At 47.4% G+C, this 19,335-nt stretch overlaps 1 protein-coding gene across 2 annotated transcripts in view; it reads left to right on the forward strand.

The window, feature by feature from the left end:
• LOC311530185 (bMERB domain-containing protein 1-like) overlaps window positions 1-19,335 on the forward strand; it is a 57,025-nt gene that overhangs the window by 1,833 nt on the left and 35,857 nt on the right. For both annotated transcript variants that reach the window (XM_084646661.1, XM_084646660.1), the window contains exon 2: window positions 15,586-15,703. In XM_084646661.1, the coding sequence (XP_084502787.1) occupies window positions 15,586-15,703 (118 nt within the window). The remainder of the gene's footprint in view (window positions 1-15,585; window positions 15,704-19,335) is intronic.

The raw sequence follows: 19,335 nt of genomic DNA on the forward strand, positions 1-19,335 counted from the left end.
CTTTATAACAGCCCTTAACATATTTGAAGGCTGTTATGAGCTCTTCCCTTCTCATGACTAAACGTACCGAGTTGTTTTAACCTTTCCTGATAGGTCATGTTTTCTAAACATTTTACTGTTGTTGCTCTCCTCTGCATGTTCTCCAGTTTGTCCACATCTTTCCTGAAGTGTGGCAGCCGGAACTGGGACACAGTACTTCAGCTGAGGCCTCACCAGTGCTGAGTAGAGTGGGACAATTACCTCCCAGGTCTTGCACGCAACATGCCTGTTAATACATCCCACAATGACATTAGCCTCTTTTGCAATAGCATCACATTGACTCATATTCAATGTGTGATCCACTTTGACCCCCAGATTCTTTTCAGCAGTTCTACCACTTAGCCAGTTATTACACAACTACAAAATGGGGATTTGATTTTTCCTTCCTACGTGAAGTACTTTGCACTTCTCTTTATTGAATTTCAGACCAATTCTCTAATTTGTTGAGATCATTTTGAACGCTAATCCTGTCCTCCAAAGTGCTTGCAACCCCTCCCATCTTGGTGTTCTCTGCAGATTTTAAAAGCATACTATCCACTCCATTATCCAACTCATTAATGAAAATATTGAATAGTACCTGACCCAGGATCGACCCCTGCAGGACCCCACTAGATACACCCTCCCAGTTTGATGCAAATCGTTAATTACTCTTTAAGCACAGTCTATCAGCCTGGTTTGCACCCACTTTATAGTAATTTAATCTGGACAACATTTCCCTAGTTTGCCTATGAGAATGTCATGTGGGACTGTGTCCGAAATCTTACCTCCCCAGGGGCGCAGATGAGCTTGTGAGGCTTAATTAATTCATGCTTTCTTTGTACAGAAGGCAGTGAAATCATACAGAGTAATGCTGTACTGTTCATATTGTGCTTTCTCCACCTCAGCAATGGGCAGGGAGTGGAGCCCAAATCTAGGGCTGACCAGAAAACAAGAATTCTGATTTGCGGAAAATGTGGAGGTTTTGACATTTGTTTCAGGTCCAATTAGAACAAAACAGAGACCTTTTGAAATGTTTCATGAGTCAGCGAAACCCACTCAAGAATAGCCAATAGCCCAGTGCAAGAGCTGTCACCTGGGATGTGGGAGAGCCCGGATCAAGTCCCTGATTTGGAGCAGAGACATGAATCTGGATTTCCCACATCCCAGATGAGTACTCACACCACCAGGCTGCTCTGGGGCAGGTGTCTGTCTTGTTTTGACCGTAAGTTCCACCATGGTCCTGAGAAACCTTTCCTGATCAAAGTGGCATCGCAACCAATATATTTCCTTGAAAAGTTTTGGTTTGACGAATCAGCATTTTCCAACAAAAAATGTATCATTCCAAAATTCCTGACGGACTCTAGTTTCATCTTAATGTCCCCTCTCACAAGCCTGACATCATACCTGGCTCACACTTTGCTCCTTTCTCCTGAGCCTTCCATCCAGCCATTCTTTGAGCTTTTGCCTTCTGCCAATTACATATCTTCCCTTATTGCACTAATTACCTCCTTAGCCCAGCCATTGCCCCCAAGTGTCAACAATCTCCACCATAAGAGGTTAATTGCTCCCGATTAAGCCAGTATATCTTCTCTGTGACACAAGTGACCAGGGTTCTACAGCTAGCACTCTGTCACAGAGACCGTAGGATCCGGCTGTGCTACGAGTACCCGGAGAAGATCACGTGAATCCAGAGGTTGAGCGGCTTCAAAAAACGCTGTGAAACCTTCTTCCTCAGCAAAGCCTTTGCACCGTGAGACCACCACTCACATACAGATATCCCCTTCCACCCCCAAACCTTAACACTGACCTTCCCTTCCACCCCCAACCTTCAACACTGACCCCCCTTCCACCCCACACCCCAACACCGACCCTCTTCTACACAACACTGACCCCCCTTCCACCTCAGACCCCAACACTGACCGCCTTCCACCCAACACTGACCTTCCCTTACACCCCAACCTTAAACACTGACCCCCTTACACCCCAAACCCCAACACTGACCCCCCTTTGACCCAATACAGCAGAGCTCTTGCCATGAAAGAGAGAAGAGCCAAAGGGGCCATGAAGTCCATTAGGGACTTTGCTATTGATTTTCTGTGGAAGGCACCCAGATACTATGGTGATGGGCAGCAGTACTAAACCCTAAGGTAGATAGACAGCCCTTTCCCATTCCCTGGGTCACTGGGAGTTTCAAGGTCAGGCTGCTTATGATTTTATTCATATTCCCTTTGCACACCCCTCTATTTCTACCCACAGCGCTCTCAAGAAATACTTGAGGAAGAGGGGTGGGGAGGGAAGAACAGGCAGTGGAAAAGGAAGGGGGATGGGATGGGGCAGGGTGAAGAGAAGGGGATGGGGAATGGGGCAGGAGAATGGGGATAGGGGCAGGAGACAGTGGGAGTGGAAGGCTGATGGGATGGGGAAGAGAAGGGGACACAAGAATGGGGGAGGGGGAAACAGGAGCCCGGCATGCAGTGTCCCCTTGGCAGCAGAAGCAGCTGTTAAGTTGGCCCATCCCCTCCTCCCACCACTAGCACTGGTAGCTCAGTTACCACTCCAGGCAGGGGGAGTGAGCCAGGGAACTGGCTTCAGTGCACACGTGCGTGTGTGCTGCTCCCCCCGCTCCAAATATAGCAGTCAAATTATGCCTATGGTGGAGAGAGGTGAATAGTGGGGATCTGTACTGGGACCAGGGATGCTCAACATATTCATAAATGATCTGGAACAAGGGGTAAACAGTGAGATGGCAAAGTTTGCAGACTATACAAAATTACTCAAGTCCTAAGCAGACTGGGAAGAGTTACAAAGGGATCTCACAAAACTGGGTGACTGGGCACCAGTGAAATTTAATGTTGATAAATGCAAAGTAATGCACATTGGAAAACATCACCCCAACCACACATACAAAATGATGGGGTCTAAATTAGCTGTTACCCCCCAAGAAAGAGATCTCGGAGTCATCGTGGAGCATTCTCTGAAAACATCTGCTCAATATGCTAACAATGTTAGGACCCATTAGCAAAGGCATAGATAATAAGACACTATGTACAGCCATGATGCGCCCACATCTTGAATACTGTGGGCAATTCTGGGGTTCCTCTAGGGCAAGGCTGTGGCACAACGCTGTAGGGGAAGGGGAATATATGCCACTCATGCTACGTGCACCCTGTGGATGTGGCTTAAGGGCTGATTCTGCCAGGTCTCCACTCCCACTGATTGCAGTAGGAATTGAAAGCACTCAGCAACTCCCGGCAGCTCACAGTGTGGAGAGAACCTCAGTCCCTGGGACTGCCAATCAATCAGGCGTCTTTCATCATGACCCCAGTAGCAGTAACAGTCAGCATGGATTTGTCAAGAACAAATCATGTCAAACCAACCTAGTAGTTTTCTTTGACAGAGTAACAAGGCTTGTGGAAGCAGTAGACGTGATGTATCATGACTTTAGTAAGGCTTTTGACAATGTCTCACATGACCTTCTCATAAACAAACTAGGGAAACACAACCTATTATAAGATGAGTGCATAACTGGTGGGAAAACCATTCCCAGAGAGTAGTTATCATTGGTTCACAGTCAAGCTGGAAGGGCATAATGAGAGGGGTCCCGCAGGGATCAGTTCTGGGTCTGGTTCTGTTCAATATCTTCATCAATGATTTAGATAATGGCATAGAGAGTACACTTATAAAGTTTGCGGACGATACCAAGCTGGGAGGTGTTGCAAGTGCTTTGGAGCACAGGATTAAAATTAAAAATGATCTGGACAACTTGGAGAAACGGTCTCAAGTAAATAGGAAGAAATTCAATAAGGACAAATGCAAAATACTCACAATCAGATACACACATACACAATGGGAAATGACTGCCTAGGAAGGAGTACTGTGGAAAGGGTCATAGTGGATCACAAGCTAAATATGAGTTAACAGTGTAATGCTGTTGCAAAAAAAGCAAATGTCATTCTGGGATGTATTAACAGGAGTGTTGTAAGCAAGACATGAGAAGTAATTCTTCCACTCTACTCCATGCTGATTAGGCCTCAGCTAGAGTATTGTGTCCAGTTCTGGGTGCCACATTTCAGGAAAGATGTGAAGAAACTGGAGAAAGTCCAGAGAAGAGCAACAAAAATGGTTAAAGGTCTAGAAAACATGACCTATGAGGGAAGATTGAAAAACTGGGTTTGTTTAGTCTGGAGAAGAGAAGACTGAGAGGGGACATAACAGTTTTCAAGTACATAAAAGGTTGTTACAAGCAGGAGGGAGACAAGAAGCAGTGGGCTTAAATTGCAGCAAGGGAGGTTTAGGTTGGACATTAGGAAAAACTTCCTAACTGTCAGGGTGGTTAAGCATTGGAATAAATTGTCTAGGGAGGTTGCGGAATCTCCATCACTGGAGATTTTTAAGAGCACGTTTGACAAACATCTGCCAGGGATGGGCTAGATATTACTTAGTCTTGCCATGAGTGCAGGGGACTGGACTAGATGACCTCTCGAGGTCCCTTCCAGTCCTATGATTCTATGATGTAGCTCACTAGAAACAGATCTGCTCCAAGCGCTGTTGTGAGTCATACCCAGCTGGCTGATGGCTGTCTAAATGTTTCCACCAAAGCTGTATGCAGTGAAAATCTGTAGCTATTACACTCCTCATTAGTGCTACTCTCTTCCCCAGGACAGTGTGTGATGATCAGATTGCCTCTGGGTTTAAATCAACACTCTGCTCTCTTCTTTGGGTTGCATGGTTGAAATGGGGCCTGTGGAAAGGTCATTTTGCTCCAGTAATACATTATTGATCCTGTTGTCTAGCTCAGTTGTCATGTGCAAAATGCCTTGGGATGCCTGGCTGTCTGAGCAGGACAGTGTGATCATAGGCCCACTGATGGGGCCATCTTTTCCCCCCATCAGAAATGGAACACAGGAACTTCCAGGTAGGATCAGACCAGGGTCCCTCCAGTCCAGTGTCCTGGCCTAGACCATGGCCAGTTATCTTTGAACCTCCATACATATTCACTGGCTTCTCCTGACTGAATCAGAATTAAATGGCACAAGGAGACTTTTGTGGAATAACAGGGGTCTGTGTCCTCTCATCCACAGCTCTACTCTCCACTCCTCTGGGATGGGTCCCCCCTTCCCATCATTCTGAGCCAAAGGAAATTCTTCGCTTGCAATTCCATGTAACGGACAATCTTGTTGGACAATTATTTTCTCTGTGTCTCTTATTGTCCAAAGAGCACTGGCACAACTCAAAGGCAACTTTCAATCCCTTGGTCCTTATCTAATGCTCACAGGAGCCAGGAGTGACAGGTTGGGGGTTGACTGGAACAATTTTCACTGGAACAAGTGTTTTCAAATGAGGTGAGAAATGGGGTATTCTTGTGTCTGGAGCTCCATGAAGCAGCCCTGTTCCTCCGTATGTCATCGCTAGTGAATGTCACCTCTGTATTTTCCAGGTACAGTAAATAACAAAAAGAAAAGGAAAAGGAGTACTTGTGGCACCTTAGAGACTAAGTACTCCTTTTCTTTTTGCGAATACAGACTAACACGGCTGTTACTCTGAAAAAAGAAAAGGAGGACTTGTGGCACATTAGAGACTAAGGAATTTATTTGAGCATGAGCTTTCATGCTCAAATAAATCTGTTAGTCTCTAAGGTGCCACAAGTCCTCCTTTTCTTTTTGTGAATACAGACTAACACGGCTGCTACTCTGAAACCTGTCAGTAAATAACAGAGAATCAGAGGGTGGACGAAGCACCATATAGGAACAAAATGAAACTTACTAAAAAAACCATGCACCTGCCAGCCATGCTACATTGCTGGATGCAAAATCACTGGTACTCTCAGACCAGTACTGCAGTATATATATTCTTAAATGCAGTAAAGGTTGCTAAAGGCAAATAATGCCCAACTAAACCACAACAACCAGGAAAAAGCCATACAGCTACATGCATCATCCCACCTCCCTCCGCCGCCCATCCATTACCACAACAGTCAGACAACTGTAACTCTGCAACCAAACCAGAGGGCAGTTTGGAAAAATTGTGGCTAAGAGCCAGATCCTCAAAGCTATTTAGGCATCTGTCTCCCATTGAAATCAGTGGGACTTGCCCAAGGTTACAGAGGGAGTTTTCATCAGAGCAGGGGGTTCTTTTTCCAGGAGTTTCTGCCATCCAGTGCTCTGCTCAGACCAACAGACCATAGGTAAATTTTCAAAAGCACCTGGGTGACTTAGAAGCCTAGCTCCCATAGACTTTCATGGACATTGGAGCTTGAAACTTTACACTCTAGAAGTAGCTCTGTTTTCTGGCCATGACACCTGTGTCCTCAGCTAATGAAACCTGCATTAAGTCCAAGTCGTTACTTATCAGAGCAGCTATAAAACCATCAGCCTAGTCCTTTAAGTCTGGTGCCAGAAGTGAGACGTAAATAACTGCACAATTTCATGGCTGTTTCAGGGCTGCATTTAAAATCTATAATATGAGTGAATGAGAGAGGCGCTGAAGTGGATAAGCCGTTCAGACCATTATTTTCATTACTCGCCCCGTTATCTGGCAGTGCAGTGAAACACATTTGGTGAAAGCAGAACAAATCAGCAGCAGGCTCGGCCGGAGCGTCATAATAAGAGTAATTACATTTAGATAGCACATGTCCGGCAAAGAACAAGACCCCAGGGTGACTGGGTGTGCAGGTGTACTGCATTGTAACAAACCGGTAGTCACTTATCACTTTGCGGTGGTCAGTAATCCTAACACCATGGGCAGAAGGCCCCTAGCAACTGAGCTAAAGGAAGATCTCCTTTAGGAATTAGTGGTAGAGGGCCCGTTGTACACAGTGGAGCATTTCTGATTCCATCCGGTAGAGGACAATGGCTCACAGACACACTAGCCAATTCCTTTACAGCACGTTGGCACGCTCGTCTCCAAGCGGAAAGGTAGCAGTCATTATACACTAACAGCGCTGAGCAGCACGTTAGGGCAGGAAGTGATGAGGAATCCTGTGCCCAGTTGCTGGTGAAATGTAGCAGGATTAAGATAATCTCCTCTTTGCCCCAGACACTTAGGGCTGATGGGTTTGCCCATTGTCAGGAATCATGCCCAGTAGCAGAGCCAGCCTCTGAGCAACCTAATGAGCACAGCTGGCCTGTAGCAGGCTGCCTGATTGGCCACACAGCCTGACTGGTGGGAAGAGTCAGCAGACCGGCTCTTAAACCCAGCAGCGGTTTGGTGAATGCTCATGTTTGTGAGAGTGCCCCTTGCCTCACTCCAGGTAACCTGGCTCTGGTCCTGGGCTCCTAGTCCTGACTCCTGCGCCAACCACTGGGCTTGACTCCTGCACTAACCACTAGCGGTGACCACCCAGACCCCAGTTTCTGACACCCATTGCTGCGGTAATGTGCCTTTCAGAGGCATGCCTAGGGCCAGTACCCTTGAAACACAGTGCAGGGAAAAGCTGTTAAGGCTGTAGCTCATTTTACACTATTAGCAAAGCCAGGACGCACTAGAGGAACCAGAGAAATAACCCTGGTTGTGCCCTAGTCCCAGGACTGAGCAATCAGCACCTAGGGAGGTGATGTTAGCAGACAGCTGTGTGACAGACCAGAGCCTGAGGGTGACTAAGGAGGAACAAGGGAACTGGAAACGAGGATTCCTGTTGGTACAGGGGGACTTTAGCCCATGATCTGTCTAACAAACCAGCTCCATTCCACACTGAATGGGGCTCTCCTGCGGCACTTTGTATTTATGAATCAGGAGTGAGATTAAAGGTGAAACCTCAGCAGATTGTACATGTGCTGGAAGTACCCACACCAAACTCTTTGTTAATTTACACTTGAGGCTGCTCAAGTGTACTTCCCCACAGCCACCCAGGCGGTAAAAGGCCAGGAAATCACTCGCAGCCAACACAATGCCAATCTCCAGGTTTTAGCCCACCCTCATCATGACACTCCAGAATAAGGGCATGACCTGGAGCCCATTGGAGTCCATGGAAAGCCTTCCATGGGGTTGAGCAGATTTTGACTCTGGCGAGGCCCATGTTTAGCACACTCACTCGCAATGCAGCCGTGCTATTGCCCTCCGCGCACACATCGCAGAGCTGAAGAATGAAAGTCGTTCTCAATTAAGACCTTATCCAAAGACCACTCAAGCCAGTAGAAAGATTCCCATTAACATGACTAGGCTTTGGAATGGTCCCAGGGAACAGGGACAACAGCATGTGAGCCACGTGTCCATTCAGACCAACCCAGGCTGATCACATTGCAGATATCAGTGTCAGGATGGCTGAGTGGTCTAAGGCGCAAAGCTTAAAGTGCCTTCCTCTCTTGAGGACTGGGTGTTCTGGTCTTCGTATGGAGGCATGGGTTCAAATCCCACTTCTCACCCATTGCGGGGGGATAACTCAGTGGTTTAAGCATTGGCCTGCTAAACCCAGGGTTGTGAGTTCAATCCTCGAGGGGCCATTTAGGAATCGGGGCAAAAATTGGGGATTGCCCCTGCTTTGAGCAGGGGGTTGGACTAGATGACCTCCTGAGGTCCCTTCCAACCCTACAATTCTATGATATCCAGCCCTGTCAGCTGCTGGTCCACACCCCAAGAATTATCCTTGTAGGTTATTCACTGAATAATTGTGAATACACAAGGAGGGCTGAGAAAATCCGCAGCCGAATGGCTGAGGAAGGCACTTCACCCTCCGGGAAATGTGAATAATAAAACGCACATATCCCAGAGGAGCATCGTGAGGCTCAATGAATGTTTATAAAGTGCTTTGAGATCCTTGGATGAACCCTATGAAGTATCAGATTATAGGCTCTTCAGGGCAGAGATGGCCTTTCTGTCCTGTTTGTACAACACCTAGCACAATGGTACTCTGAATGGGACTGCTAGTCGCTCCTGCAATTCAAATAAGGATTCATTTCAATGATCCCCGAGGGAGAGCTAGCATCATGTTGGTGCCCTTTTGTCCTGGGAGACATCTGTTTCCTAGCCACTCACCAGTCTCATTTAGATTTTCTGATAATGAAGGTGAATTATAATGAGGCAGCTGATATATTAGGGCCGTGAGAAAGATTTGAAGAACCAGGGGACTGGCTGATCTCAGTGGGTCTATCTGCACTGCAATAACACCCCACAGCACTGCGTCTCAGAGCCCAGTTCAGCTGACTCAGGCTAAAAATGGCAGTGTAGATGTTTGGGCTCCGAGACCACGCCCTTCACAGGGTTTCAGAGTCTGGACTTCAACATCTACACTGCAATATTTAGCCCTGCAGCCCAAGCCCTAGTCAGCTGATCTAGGCCAGCCACAGCTGTGCCATAGTTCTTTTATTACAGAGTATATATGTACCCAATGTTGCAGGCAACAGATCTATCGCCACAGAGCTCACATACATGGGGATGTGAGACTAGAACCATTGTCCTGATGGTCTGACAAATCAAGCCTTTACCATGCCAGCCCTCCTTTACCTGGCTCTACAGACAGGTGCTTTAGCCTGTCTGCCTCAGGCACCAGAGGGAAACGTCCCTCATTCTCACTTATGAAGAGAGGAATCCGTGCTATCAGAACTCCGTTCCAGTTTTCAAAATGCCAAAACCTTTGTCAAAATCTCCCAGGGCATGAAGGACAGAGCCCATAACAGGGACTCGAAGCAGTGCCGCGTGAAACTTAAGGAGCGGAGGCAAGCCTACCAGAAAACCAGAGAGGCGAACGGCCACTCCGGGTCCGAGCCCCAAACATGCCGCTTCTATGATGAGCTGCATGCCATTTTAGGGGGTTCAGCCACCATTACCCCAGCCGTGTTGTTTGACTTCTTCAATGGAGATGGAGGCAACATGGAAGCAGGTTTTGAGGATGAAGAAGATGATGATGATGATGATGAGGTTGTAGACAGCTCACAGCAAGCAAGTGGAGAAACCGGTTTTCCCGACAGCCAGGAACTGTTTCTCACCCTGGACCTGGAGCCAGTACCCCCCAAACCCACCCAAAGCTGCCTCCTGGACCCGGCAGGTGGAGAAGGGACCTCCGGTGAGTGTACCTTTTAAAATACTATACCTGGTTTAAAAGCAAGCATGTGAAAGGATTAATTTGCCCTGGCATTCGCGGCTCTCCTGGATGTACTCCCAAAGCCTTTGCAAAAGGTTTCTGGGGAGGGCAGCCTTACTGCATCCTCCATGGTAGGACACTTTACTACTCCAGGCCAGTAGCACGTACTTGGGAATCATTGTACAACAAAGCATTGCAGTGTATGTTTGCTTGCGTTCAAACAACTCCGTTCTTTATCTCTCTGTATTATCCTCAGGAGAGTGAGATATCACTCATGGTCACCTGGTTGAAATAGAGTGCTTTTCTTCAGGGGACACTCACAGGTGCCCATTCCTGCTGGGCTGTTTGCCTGTGGCTGAACAGAAATGTTCCCCGCTGTTAGCCACAGGGAGCGGGGAGGGTTGAGGGGGTAGCCACACGGTGGGGGGAGGCAAAATGCGACCTTGTAACAAAAAGCACATATGCTATGTATGTAATGTTAACAGCAAGGTTTACCCTGAAAGAGTGTAGCCATTGTTTTATAAAATGTGTCTTTTTAAATACCGCTGTCCCTTTTTTTTTCCTCCACCAGCTGCATGTGTTTCAATGATCACAGGATCTTCTCCTTCCCAGAGGCTAGTGAAGATTAGAAAGAAAAAAAAAACGCACTCGTGATGAAATGTTCTCTGAGCTCATGCTGTCCTCCCACACTGACAGAGCACAGACGAATGCATGGAGGCAAATAATGTCAGAGTGCAGGAAAGCACAAAATGACCGGGAGGAGAGGTGGCGGGCTGAAGAGAGTAAGTGGTGGGCTGAAGACAGGGCTGAAGCTCAAATGTGGCGGCAGCGTGATGACAGGAGGCAGGATTCAATGCTGAGGCTGCTGGAGGATCAGACCAATATGCTCCAGTGTATGGTTGAGCTGCAGCAAAGGCAGCTGGAGCACAGACTGCCGCTACAGCCCCTGTGTAACCAACAACCCTCCTCCCCAAGTTCCATAGCCTCCACACCCAGACTCCCAAGAACGCGGTGGGGGGGCCTCCGGCCAACCAGCCACTCCACTACAGAGGATTGCCCAAAAAACAGAAGGCTGTCATTCAATAAATTTTAAAGTTGTAAACTTTTAAAGTGCTGTGTGGCATTTTCCTTCCCTCCTCCACCACCCCTCCTGGGCTACCTTGGTAGTCATCCCCCTATTTGTGTGATGAATGAATAAAGAATGAATGAATGTGAAGCAACAATGACTTTATTGCTCTGACAGCGGTGATTGAAGGGAGGAGGGGCGGGTGGTTAGCTTACAGGGAAGTAGAGTGAACCAAGGGGCGGGGGTTTCCATCAAGGAGAAACAAATAGAACTTTCACACCGTAGCCTGGCCAGTCATGAAACTGGTTTTCAAAGCTTCTCTGATGTGTACCGCGCCCTCCTGTGCTCTTCTAACTGCCCTGGTGTCTGGCTGTGTGTAACCAGCAGCCAGGCGATTTGCCTCAACCTTCCACCCCGCCATAAACGTCTCCCCCTTACTCTCACAGATATTGTGGAGCGCACAGAAAGCAGTAATAACAGTGGGAATATTGGTTTCGCTGAGGTCTAAGCGAGTCAGTAAACTGCGCCAGCGCGCCTTTAAACATCCAAATGCACATTCTACCACCATTCTGCACTTGCTCAGCCTGTAGTTAAACAGCTCCTGACTACTGTCCAGGCTGCCTGTGTACGGCTTCATGAGCCATGGCATTAAGGGGTAGGCTGGGTCCCCAAGGATACATATAGGCATTTCAACATCCCCAACAGTTATTTTCTGGTCTGGGAATAAAGTCCCTTCCTGCAGCTTTTGAAACAGACCAGAGTTCCTGAAGATGCGAGCGTCATGTACCTTTCCCGGCCATCCCACGTTGATGTTGGTGAAACGTCCCTTGTGATCCACCAGAGCTTGCAGCACTATTGAAACTTGTGGTTTATGTACACGCCGGTTTGGTGCTCCGGTGCCAAGATAGGGATAAGGGTTCTGTCTATGGCCCCACCACAGTTAGGGAATCCCATTGCAGCAAAGCCATCCACCATGACCTGCACATTTCCCAGGGTCACTACCCTTGATATCAGCAGATCTTTGATTGTGTGGGCTACTTGCATCACAGCAGCCCCCACAGTAGATTTGCCCACTCCAAATTGATTCCCAACTGACCGGTAGCTGTCTGGCGTTCCAAACTTACACAGGGCTATTGCCACTCACTTCTCAACTGTGAGGGCTGCTCTCATCTTGGTATTCATGCACTTCAGGGCAGGGGAAAGCAAGTCACAAAGTTCCATGAAAGTTTCGCAGCCACTGGGAATTGTCCCAGACCTGCAACACTATGCGGTCCCACCAGTCTGTGCTTGTTTCCCGAGCCCAGAATCGGCGTTCCACCACATGAACCTGCCCCATTAGCACCATGATGCATGCATTGGCAGGGCCCGTGCTTTCAGAGAAATCTGTGTCCATGTCCTGATCACTCACATGACCGCGCTGACATCGCCTCCTCGCCCGGTATCGCTCTGCCAGGTTCTGGTGCTGAATATACTGCTGGATAATGCGTGTGATGTTTAATGTGCTCCTAATTGCCAAAGTGAGCTGAGCGGCCTCCATGCTTGCCTTGGTATGGCGTCTGCACAGAAAAAAGGCGCGGAACGATTGTCTGCCGTTGCTCTGATGGAGGGAGGGGCGATTGACAACATGGCTTACAGGGTTGGCTTACAGGGAATTAAAATCAACAAAGGGGGTGGCTTTACATCAAGGAGTATTTCAGGCACGACTTCACAGAGGGTTCCAATAAGAAATGGTGCACTTAAGTAATTGTTCTTTTGGAACAAGCAGGTTGGTTTGGCCTCTGGTTGATACATGGCTAGATTTACCTTGCTGCATCTTTTCTGTGAGTGACTGCAGTGTGACCTAGAGGAATGAGTCCCCTAGACGGGGGGGGGGAGGGGGGAAACAAATGAGTACAAAACAAAATCTGGTCTATTTCTTGTTTTGATCCACTCCATCTATCTTTTACATCTTTGGCTGGCAGCAGACGGTGCAGAAGGACTGCATGCCATCCCCATCTCGTGGCTGCTTGGCAGAAGATGGTGCAATAGGACTGCTAGCAATCGGTATCACCTGCCTGCTCACCATAAGACGGTTCAATAGGACTGACTGCAGGACTAAAGAGAATGACCTGGTCAAGTCACTCCAAATTTAGTCCCTGCGCCCATGTCTGCCCAGGCGCTCCCAGCCGACGCGGCCAGGAGCACCTCGGACACGACGCTGATGGCTACCAGTCGTACTGCACCGTCTGCTGTCACAAGGCAAGGGGTTGCTGCTACTGTGTAGCAATGCCGTACCGCGTCTGCCAGCACCCAGGAGACATAGGGTGACGGTTACCAGAGCGGGCTCCATGCTTGCCGTGGTATGGCGTCTGCACAGGTAACTCAGGAAAAAAGGCGCGAAACAATTGTCTGCTGCTGCTTTCACGGAGGGAGGGAGGGAACGGGGGCCTGATGATATGTACCCAGAACCACCCGTGACAATGTTTTAGCCCCATCAGGCATTGGGAGCTCAACCCAGAATTCCAATGGGCTGCGGAGACTGCGGGAACTGTGGGATAGCCACCCACAGTGCAACGCTCCGGAAGTCAACACTCGCCTCGGTACTGTGGAAGCACTCCGCCGAGTTAATGCACTTCATGCACTTAGAGCATTTTCTGTGGGGACGCACACACTCGAATATATAAAACCGATTTCTAAAAATCCAACTTCTATAAATTCAACCTAATTCCGTAGTGTAGACGTACCCTGAGCAGGATAACTGAAGGCCGGGTGTGTCCCATGGCAAAAAACATGGTCTATGTGCCTGCCTCATCTCCAGCAGGCAAAACACAAGCACTTTAGGGTTATCAGAAGACTCAGAGATGCAGATTCATTTTCCCCCTCCAGCAGTTTTTATCTCATTAATTGTCTTGCTGCTTTATGGAGGATGAGGTCTCTGGTGTTTTTAGTATTTGCCGTCAGAATAAAGTCTGGTGACTCATTGGTTTTGAAAGAATAATTAGTGAATCTAATGAAAGAAGGGAAAATGACAGAGCTTCCTTAATGCTCGGCCTCTCTGGCTTGCCTGCTTCAGAAGCATGCCGTCACAGTGGGCCCTTCATGCATATTGCATACTAGTTAGGAGGAGAGAATAGCTACCTGAGTCAGCCTTGATGGTAATGTGGGTCCTGAGCAGATCCGTTCCAATGAGGGGCACATCAGGCAAAGTCCAGGAAATAGAAATAAAGGAGAAATCCAGCCCCACAGCAGCTTTCCATGGATACGTTGATCCTGAATCTGATCACGATCTAGAGTGGCACCACTGAAGTAGCACCAGATTTAGGGCTCCGGCTTGCAAGCTGCAGAACTCTCTTGCCCCAATCCAGCAATGAACCTGAAGCCATGAAGAGCTCCACTGAAAGCAATGGGCTTGTCTACACAGGGCGTTTATTGTGCACTATGATACACCTTCTTTAGTCCACTTTAAAAGTGTAGAAAATTCATTGTGTGCTGAGTTAGTGTGGACTCATGTTTGTGTGCACACACTGCTTGTTCGTGCTCGCTTGGCAGCCCTCCAACAGCTATCCCACTCTGCTTTGCATGAGGCCAGGACCGGCCAGGCTGTTCACATGTGTGCCTTCCACTGCACTGGGGTCAAGTTGACTGTTGTCACCTCCCCATTTAAATGCTGGTGCGAAGCCAGGGTTGGTCTCCTTTGCAACACCGTGCTAGGGCAAAGGGGGCTTTCCATGGCAATATATTCTATTGACATCACTGCAAGGCCCCTTTATGCTTTCAGAATGTTGTAAAGGGGCCTTAGTGTCAATGAGAATTGGGCCCAATGAGCTTGAAGTAAGCATGTGCGTACGTGTGCTGTGCTGGCTTGGGGAATCCTGCACTTTGCAGGATTGAGCCTGGGTGTCCTGGGATCAGTGTCTGACCCAGTCTCTCCATGAGTTGTTTTCATACATCTATAGGTTCATAGACAATATGGCCAGAAGGGACCATTGTGATCATCTAGTCTGACTTCCTGTGTAGCACAGGCCAGAGAACTTCCCCGAATTAATTCCTGTTTGAACTAGAGCAGATCTTTTAGAAACACAGCCAATCTGGATTTAAAACTTGCAGATGATGGAGACTCTACCACAACCCTCAGTAAGTTGTTCCAAAGGTTAATTACCCGCACTGTAAAAAAAATGCACCTCATTTCCAGTCTGAATTTGACTCACTTCAACTTCCCGCCACTGGATCTGGTTATACCTTCGTCTGCGAGATTGAAGAGCCCATTTTCAAATATTTCTTCCCCGTGCAGGTACTTACAGACTGTGATCAAGTCGCACCTTAACTTTCTCTTTGTTAAGCTAAACAAAGGTACAGGACCATTCCTGGCCTTTGCACGGGCTTCTCTGGGATTTGAACAAGAAACCTGCTTGTGTCCAAAGCAAGAATCAAACCCCTAGATCAACAAGCCACTTTTATCTCTTGTCTCCTGCTTTCTAACCCAATTCCTTTCACGTTTCATTTGCAGAAGAAATTGTTTCCATGGCCGATTCGACTACAACTGTGGATGACATAGAAGGGGAACTCTTTAAAATCGAGAGGATAAGAGAGGTCCTGGTGAGAAGGGAATCAGAGCTGAGATACATGTGAGTAGGTTGCCAGCTTCCTGTCTCCTCCTTTGGATTTTCCTGTGAGTTCTTCTGGCCCATGGGTGGTACATCAGCCATTAGAGTGAAAAGCATCCTTAGGGAACTGCAGAATGGGTCTCAGCTCAGGGGGGTTTCCCCATTTGAAAGGGAGCCCACCTGGGAGCGAATCTGGCTTGACATTCAGCACTTGTGAGCAAAACCAGCCATTTTGTCAAAATTAACAAGATTCCTGCATTGTGAAAAACAGCCAGTGGAGTTGGTGAAAAATGTCACGGAGAAATTCTCCCACCAGTGTCTTGTGTGACTGGTTCAGTGCCATAGCCAGTGCCTGATGCAGACTGGGGCAGGAGTGAAAGTAAGTTGTCTGGAGCTCAACCCAGATGTGACTGAGGTTTCCTTCTGCATAACACAGGCTGTAGAATTTTACCTGGTAATCCAGGCATCAGGGCCACCACTTCAGGTTGAGGTAGAGCACGTCTTTTAGAAAGAGAAACCCAATCTTGTTTTAAAGACATCAATTGGTGGAGAAAATACCACATCCCTGGTGAGGTGATGGTGGTGGGTTGGGGGAAAGCAGCCAGAGGAGAAGGCCATAGTCATATCAGCCCTTTAATTGAGGGTGTGCATCCACAATAGGCCATCCAAATTGGCAACAGGGGTGAATTTTGGCTTCCGGACACAAACTCTAGGATCCCCATGAGACTAGCCGTTTTGTGTTTTGGATGCTTTTGTTTCTGCCACCTCTCATACATCACAGTATTGGTGGCTAGAGCCATTCATTTGGAGCAAGGAGTGTAAAGGGGAGTTTCATCTTTCATTTTTAAGTGGAACCCTTCTGCCAGCTGGAGCCAGCAGCAACAAGGGCTGGGTTCAGTATCTAGGGGTTCCTTTTCAATAATACAACACAAAACCGACTCGAGCCCCCACCTAGTGACCTGGGACAATTACACCCCCTGGGTGCCTCTAAGACGCAATACTTCCCCTCTCATAAGCACAGAGTCTGTGTGAAGCAAAACCTTTTAATAAAAGGAGGGAAGTAGAACAGCATTAATTTGCTCCAACGAGAGACTGCTGAATTGGAATTAATTTGCAAACTGGATAAAATTAACTTAGGCTTGAATAAAGACTGGGAGTGGATGGGTCATTACACAAAGTAAAACTATTTCCCCATGTTTATCCCTGCCCCCTGCTGTTCCTCAGACGTTCTTGTCAACTGCTGGAAATGGCGCACCTTGATTATCACTACAAAAGGTTTTTTCCCCCCCGCTCTCCTGCTGGTAATAGCTCACCTTACCTGATCACTCTTGTTACAGTGTGTATGGTAACACCCATTGTTTCATTTTCTCTGTGTATATAAATCTCCCCACTGTATTTTCCACTGAATGCATCCGATGAAGTGAGCTGTAGCTCACGAAAGCTTATGCTCAAATAAATTTTCAAATTTCTCTAAGGTGCCACAAGTCCTCCTTTTCTTTTAGCATTAATTTGGGGAAACAACACAACTAGGATTCATAAACATAAACCATGAACACAAGACTCACCCCCAAGTAAGTTGGGCAGTGTCCTTTTCCCCTTAGGGTCTTAAGTCCAGCAACCCAAAAGTTCCTTTAACATGCCCGTCCCTTCTCTGCACCCCACTCACAGTTGCTGTCCTTGGCCAATGCAGCCCCAGAGTTCAGAGGTTCATCTGCAGAGTTCACCTCCCACCCTGGATAGAACAGGGGGTAAGGAGGCACAATACATGCTCTGCTGCTCGGGCACTTGCTCATCGCCCCAATGGCCGATTGCCATACCTCTCTGTGGGGCTTTGCTCTAACCCTCTCCACCAGCCGCTCTGCTGGCCACTTCTTTCCACCAACCGCCTTGCTGGCCGTGCCTCTCCACCAGCTGGCCACTCACCAAGATGTCTCAGGGCCCCCCCACTTAAAACAGCTCTCAATGATTTCAGCTGTTAGTGGGGGAAGCTTCACTGCTGGTGCATACTGGGCAATAGAGACACAGTCCCAAAGTAGGCCTAATACTTAGACCTAGATATCAGTGATTTCAGCTCTAAAGCATGTAACAAGACTCTCAACTCAGCCTAAATTAGCTTTTTTATTTTACTGTAGAAAGAGACAAATGGTGCTTACAACCCTTAAACAAAACCCACACCACCAAGTACAACTATCCCACCCCCCTCTCAACTCATTGGGCTTTGGAACCCATGTCCCCTGCCTAACGACAGCACTTACGTTGAGGGTGAGTCCCTCCATCGGGGTCTGCCAGGTAGAGTTCTGCTGCCCTTGGTTCACAAAACAAGGATAACAACACTTTATTACTCCTGCCTCAATAACAAGGAGACTGGGGATCCAACACCAGCCACAACTGATCATTTGGGCAAGCAATCCCATCATGCTGATCATCTAGGCAGGGTGGGTGTGTCCATGCAAACGAGATCAGCTCCTGAAGTCCTTTTCCACAACTCACCACTAGATGTCAGGGGAGAGCTCATTCAGACTCTGCTTACATAAGTTTGTAGCCCTTCCTCTTGTGAAGATTCTTCAGTGTGTCACTGACACAAAGCAATGTAGACCAGTCACTAGGACTGAAAGGAATAAGCAGCTGGGCTCTATTTCTGCAGCAGGAGGCTGGTGGGGGGAATGAAGGATTCACACACACAGTTCATATGTAAATGGAATCAGCTAAATTTGGGGTGACCAGGCCCAGAATCCTGACACCAGGCCTGTGCAGAGCAGTGTGATCAAGGTGGCCAGGAATCGGTTTTGACTGGTGGAGGTGAAGGATGGTAAACAACACAATTTTTCTGGCCACCTCTCAAAATGCTAAGGCTGCTTCTGCTGAGGGCCCCAAGGCCTTGATACTCAAGGATCCAACTGAACCCAGCAGGCTGTGACTAGAGCAACGAGAAGTATTTGTTTCAGAACCTGAAATGACAATGAAGCCATTACCCAGCCCAAGGTCACTGGAAGATTTGCTGAGATTCCCCGCAACTTTATTTGTAACTATGACTCATGCAATCGCTTGCTGTCTGAGCACTAAAGGGGGAATTTAAACTGCCAGTATCAGCGATACAACAGCAGGAAGCTGAGATATGACTTGGCTAACAGCAGGGATGAGCCTTCCCTTCACTTCAGAACCATGACTCACATGACAGGATCTTAACTACACAAGAAAGTTGCATTGCTATAGAGTGAGTTGAGAATTTAAACCAATATAGTTAAAGCTGTGCAAAAGGCTGAGGAGACATGCTTATTTCTCGAGCTTGTCAGAAGGCAGAATTTCCATTGCATGGGAAATTCTGAAATTTAAAAAATATAATTCCAAATTGGAACAAAAAGCCAAAATCTTGAAATTTCCCATGGAATGAAAAAAAAACCCCAAATTTCCATTTGGTATCATTGAAATGTTTTGTTTCAGTAATATCAGAACACTGAATTTAGACTTTTATGTTGTATTGAAACATTAAATCTAATAGATTACGTGGACTATGAAATTTAATATTAAACCAAATGTTTTACTGTAATAAATGCTGAAACAAACTGTTTTCACTTTATCAGAATGACATGGTTGACATCACTGAAACGAAACAAGAAAGTGAAAAGTGTTTCCTTTGAAAATTTCAGTGAAAT

This window comes from Lepidochelys olivacea (assembly GCF_965140295.1).
Source record: "Lepidochelys olivacea isolate rLepOli2 genome assembly, chromosome: 14".
Classification (NCBI taxonomy): Eukaryota; Metazoa; Chordata; order Testudines; family Cheloniidae; genus Lepidochelys; species Lepidochelys olivacea.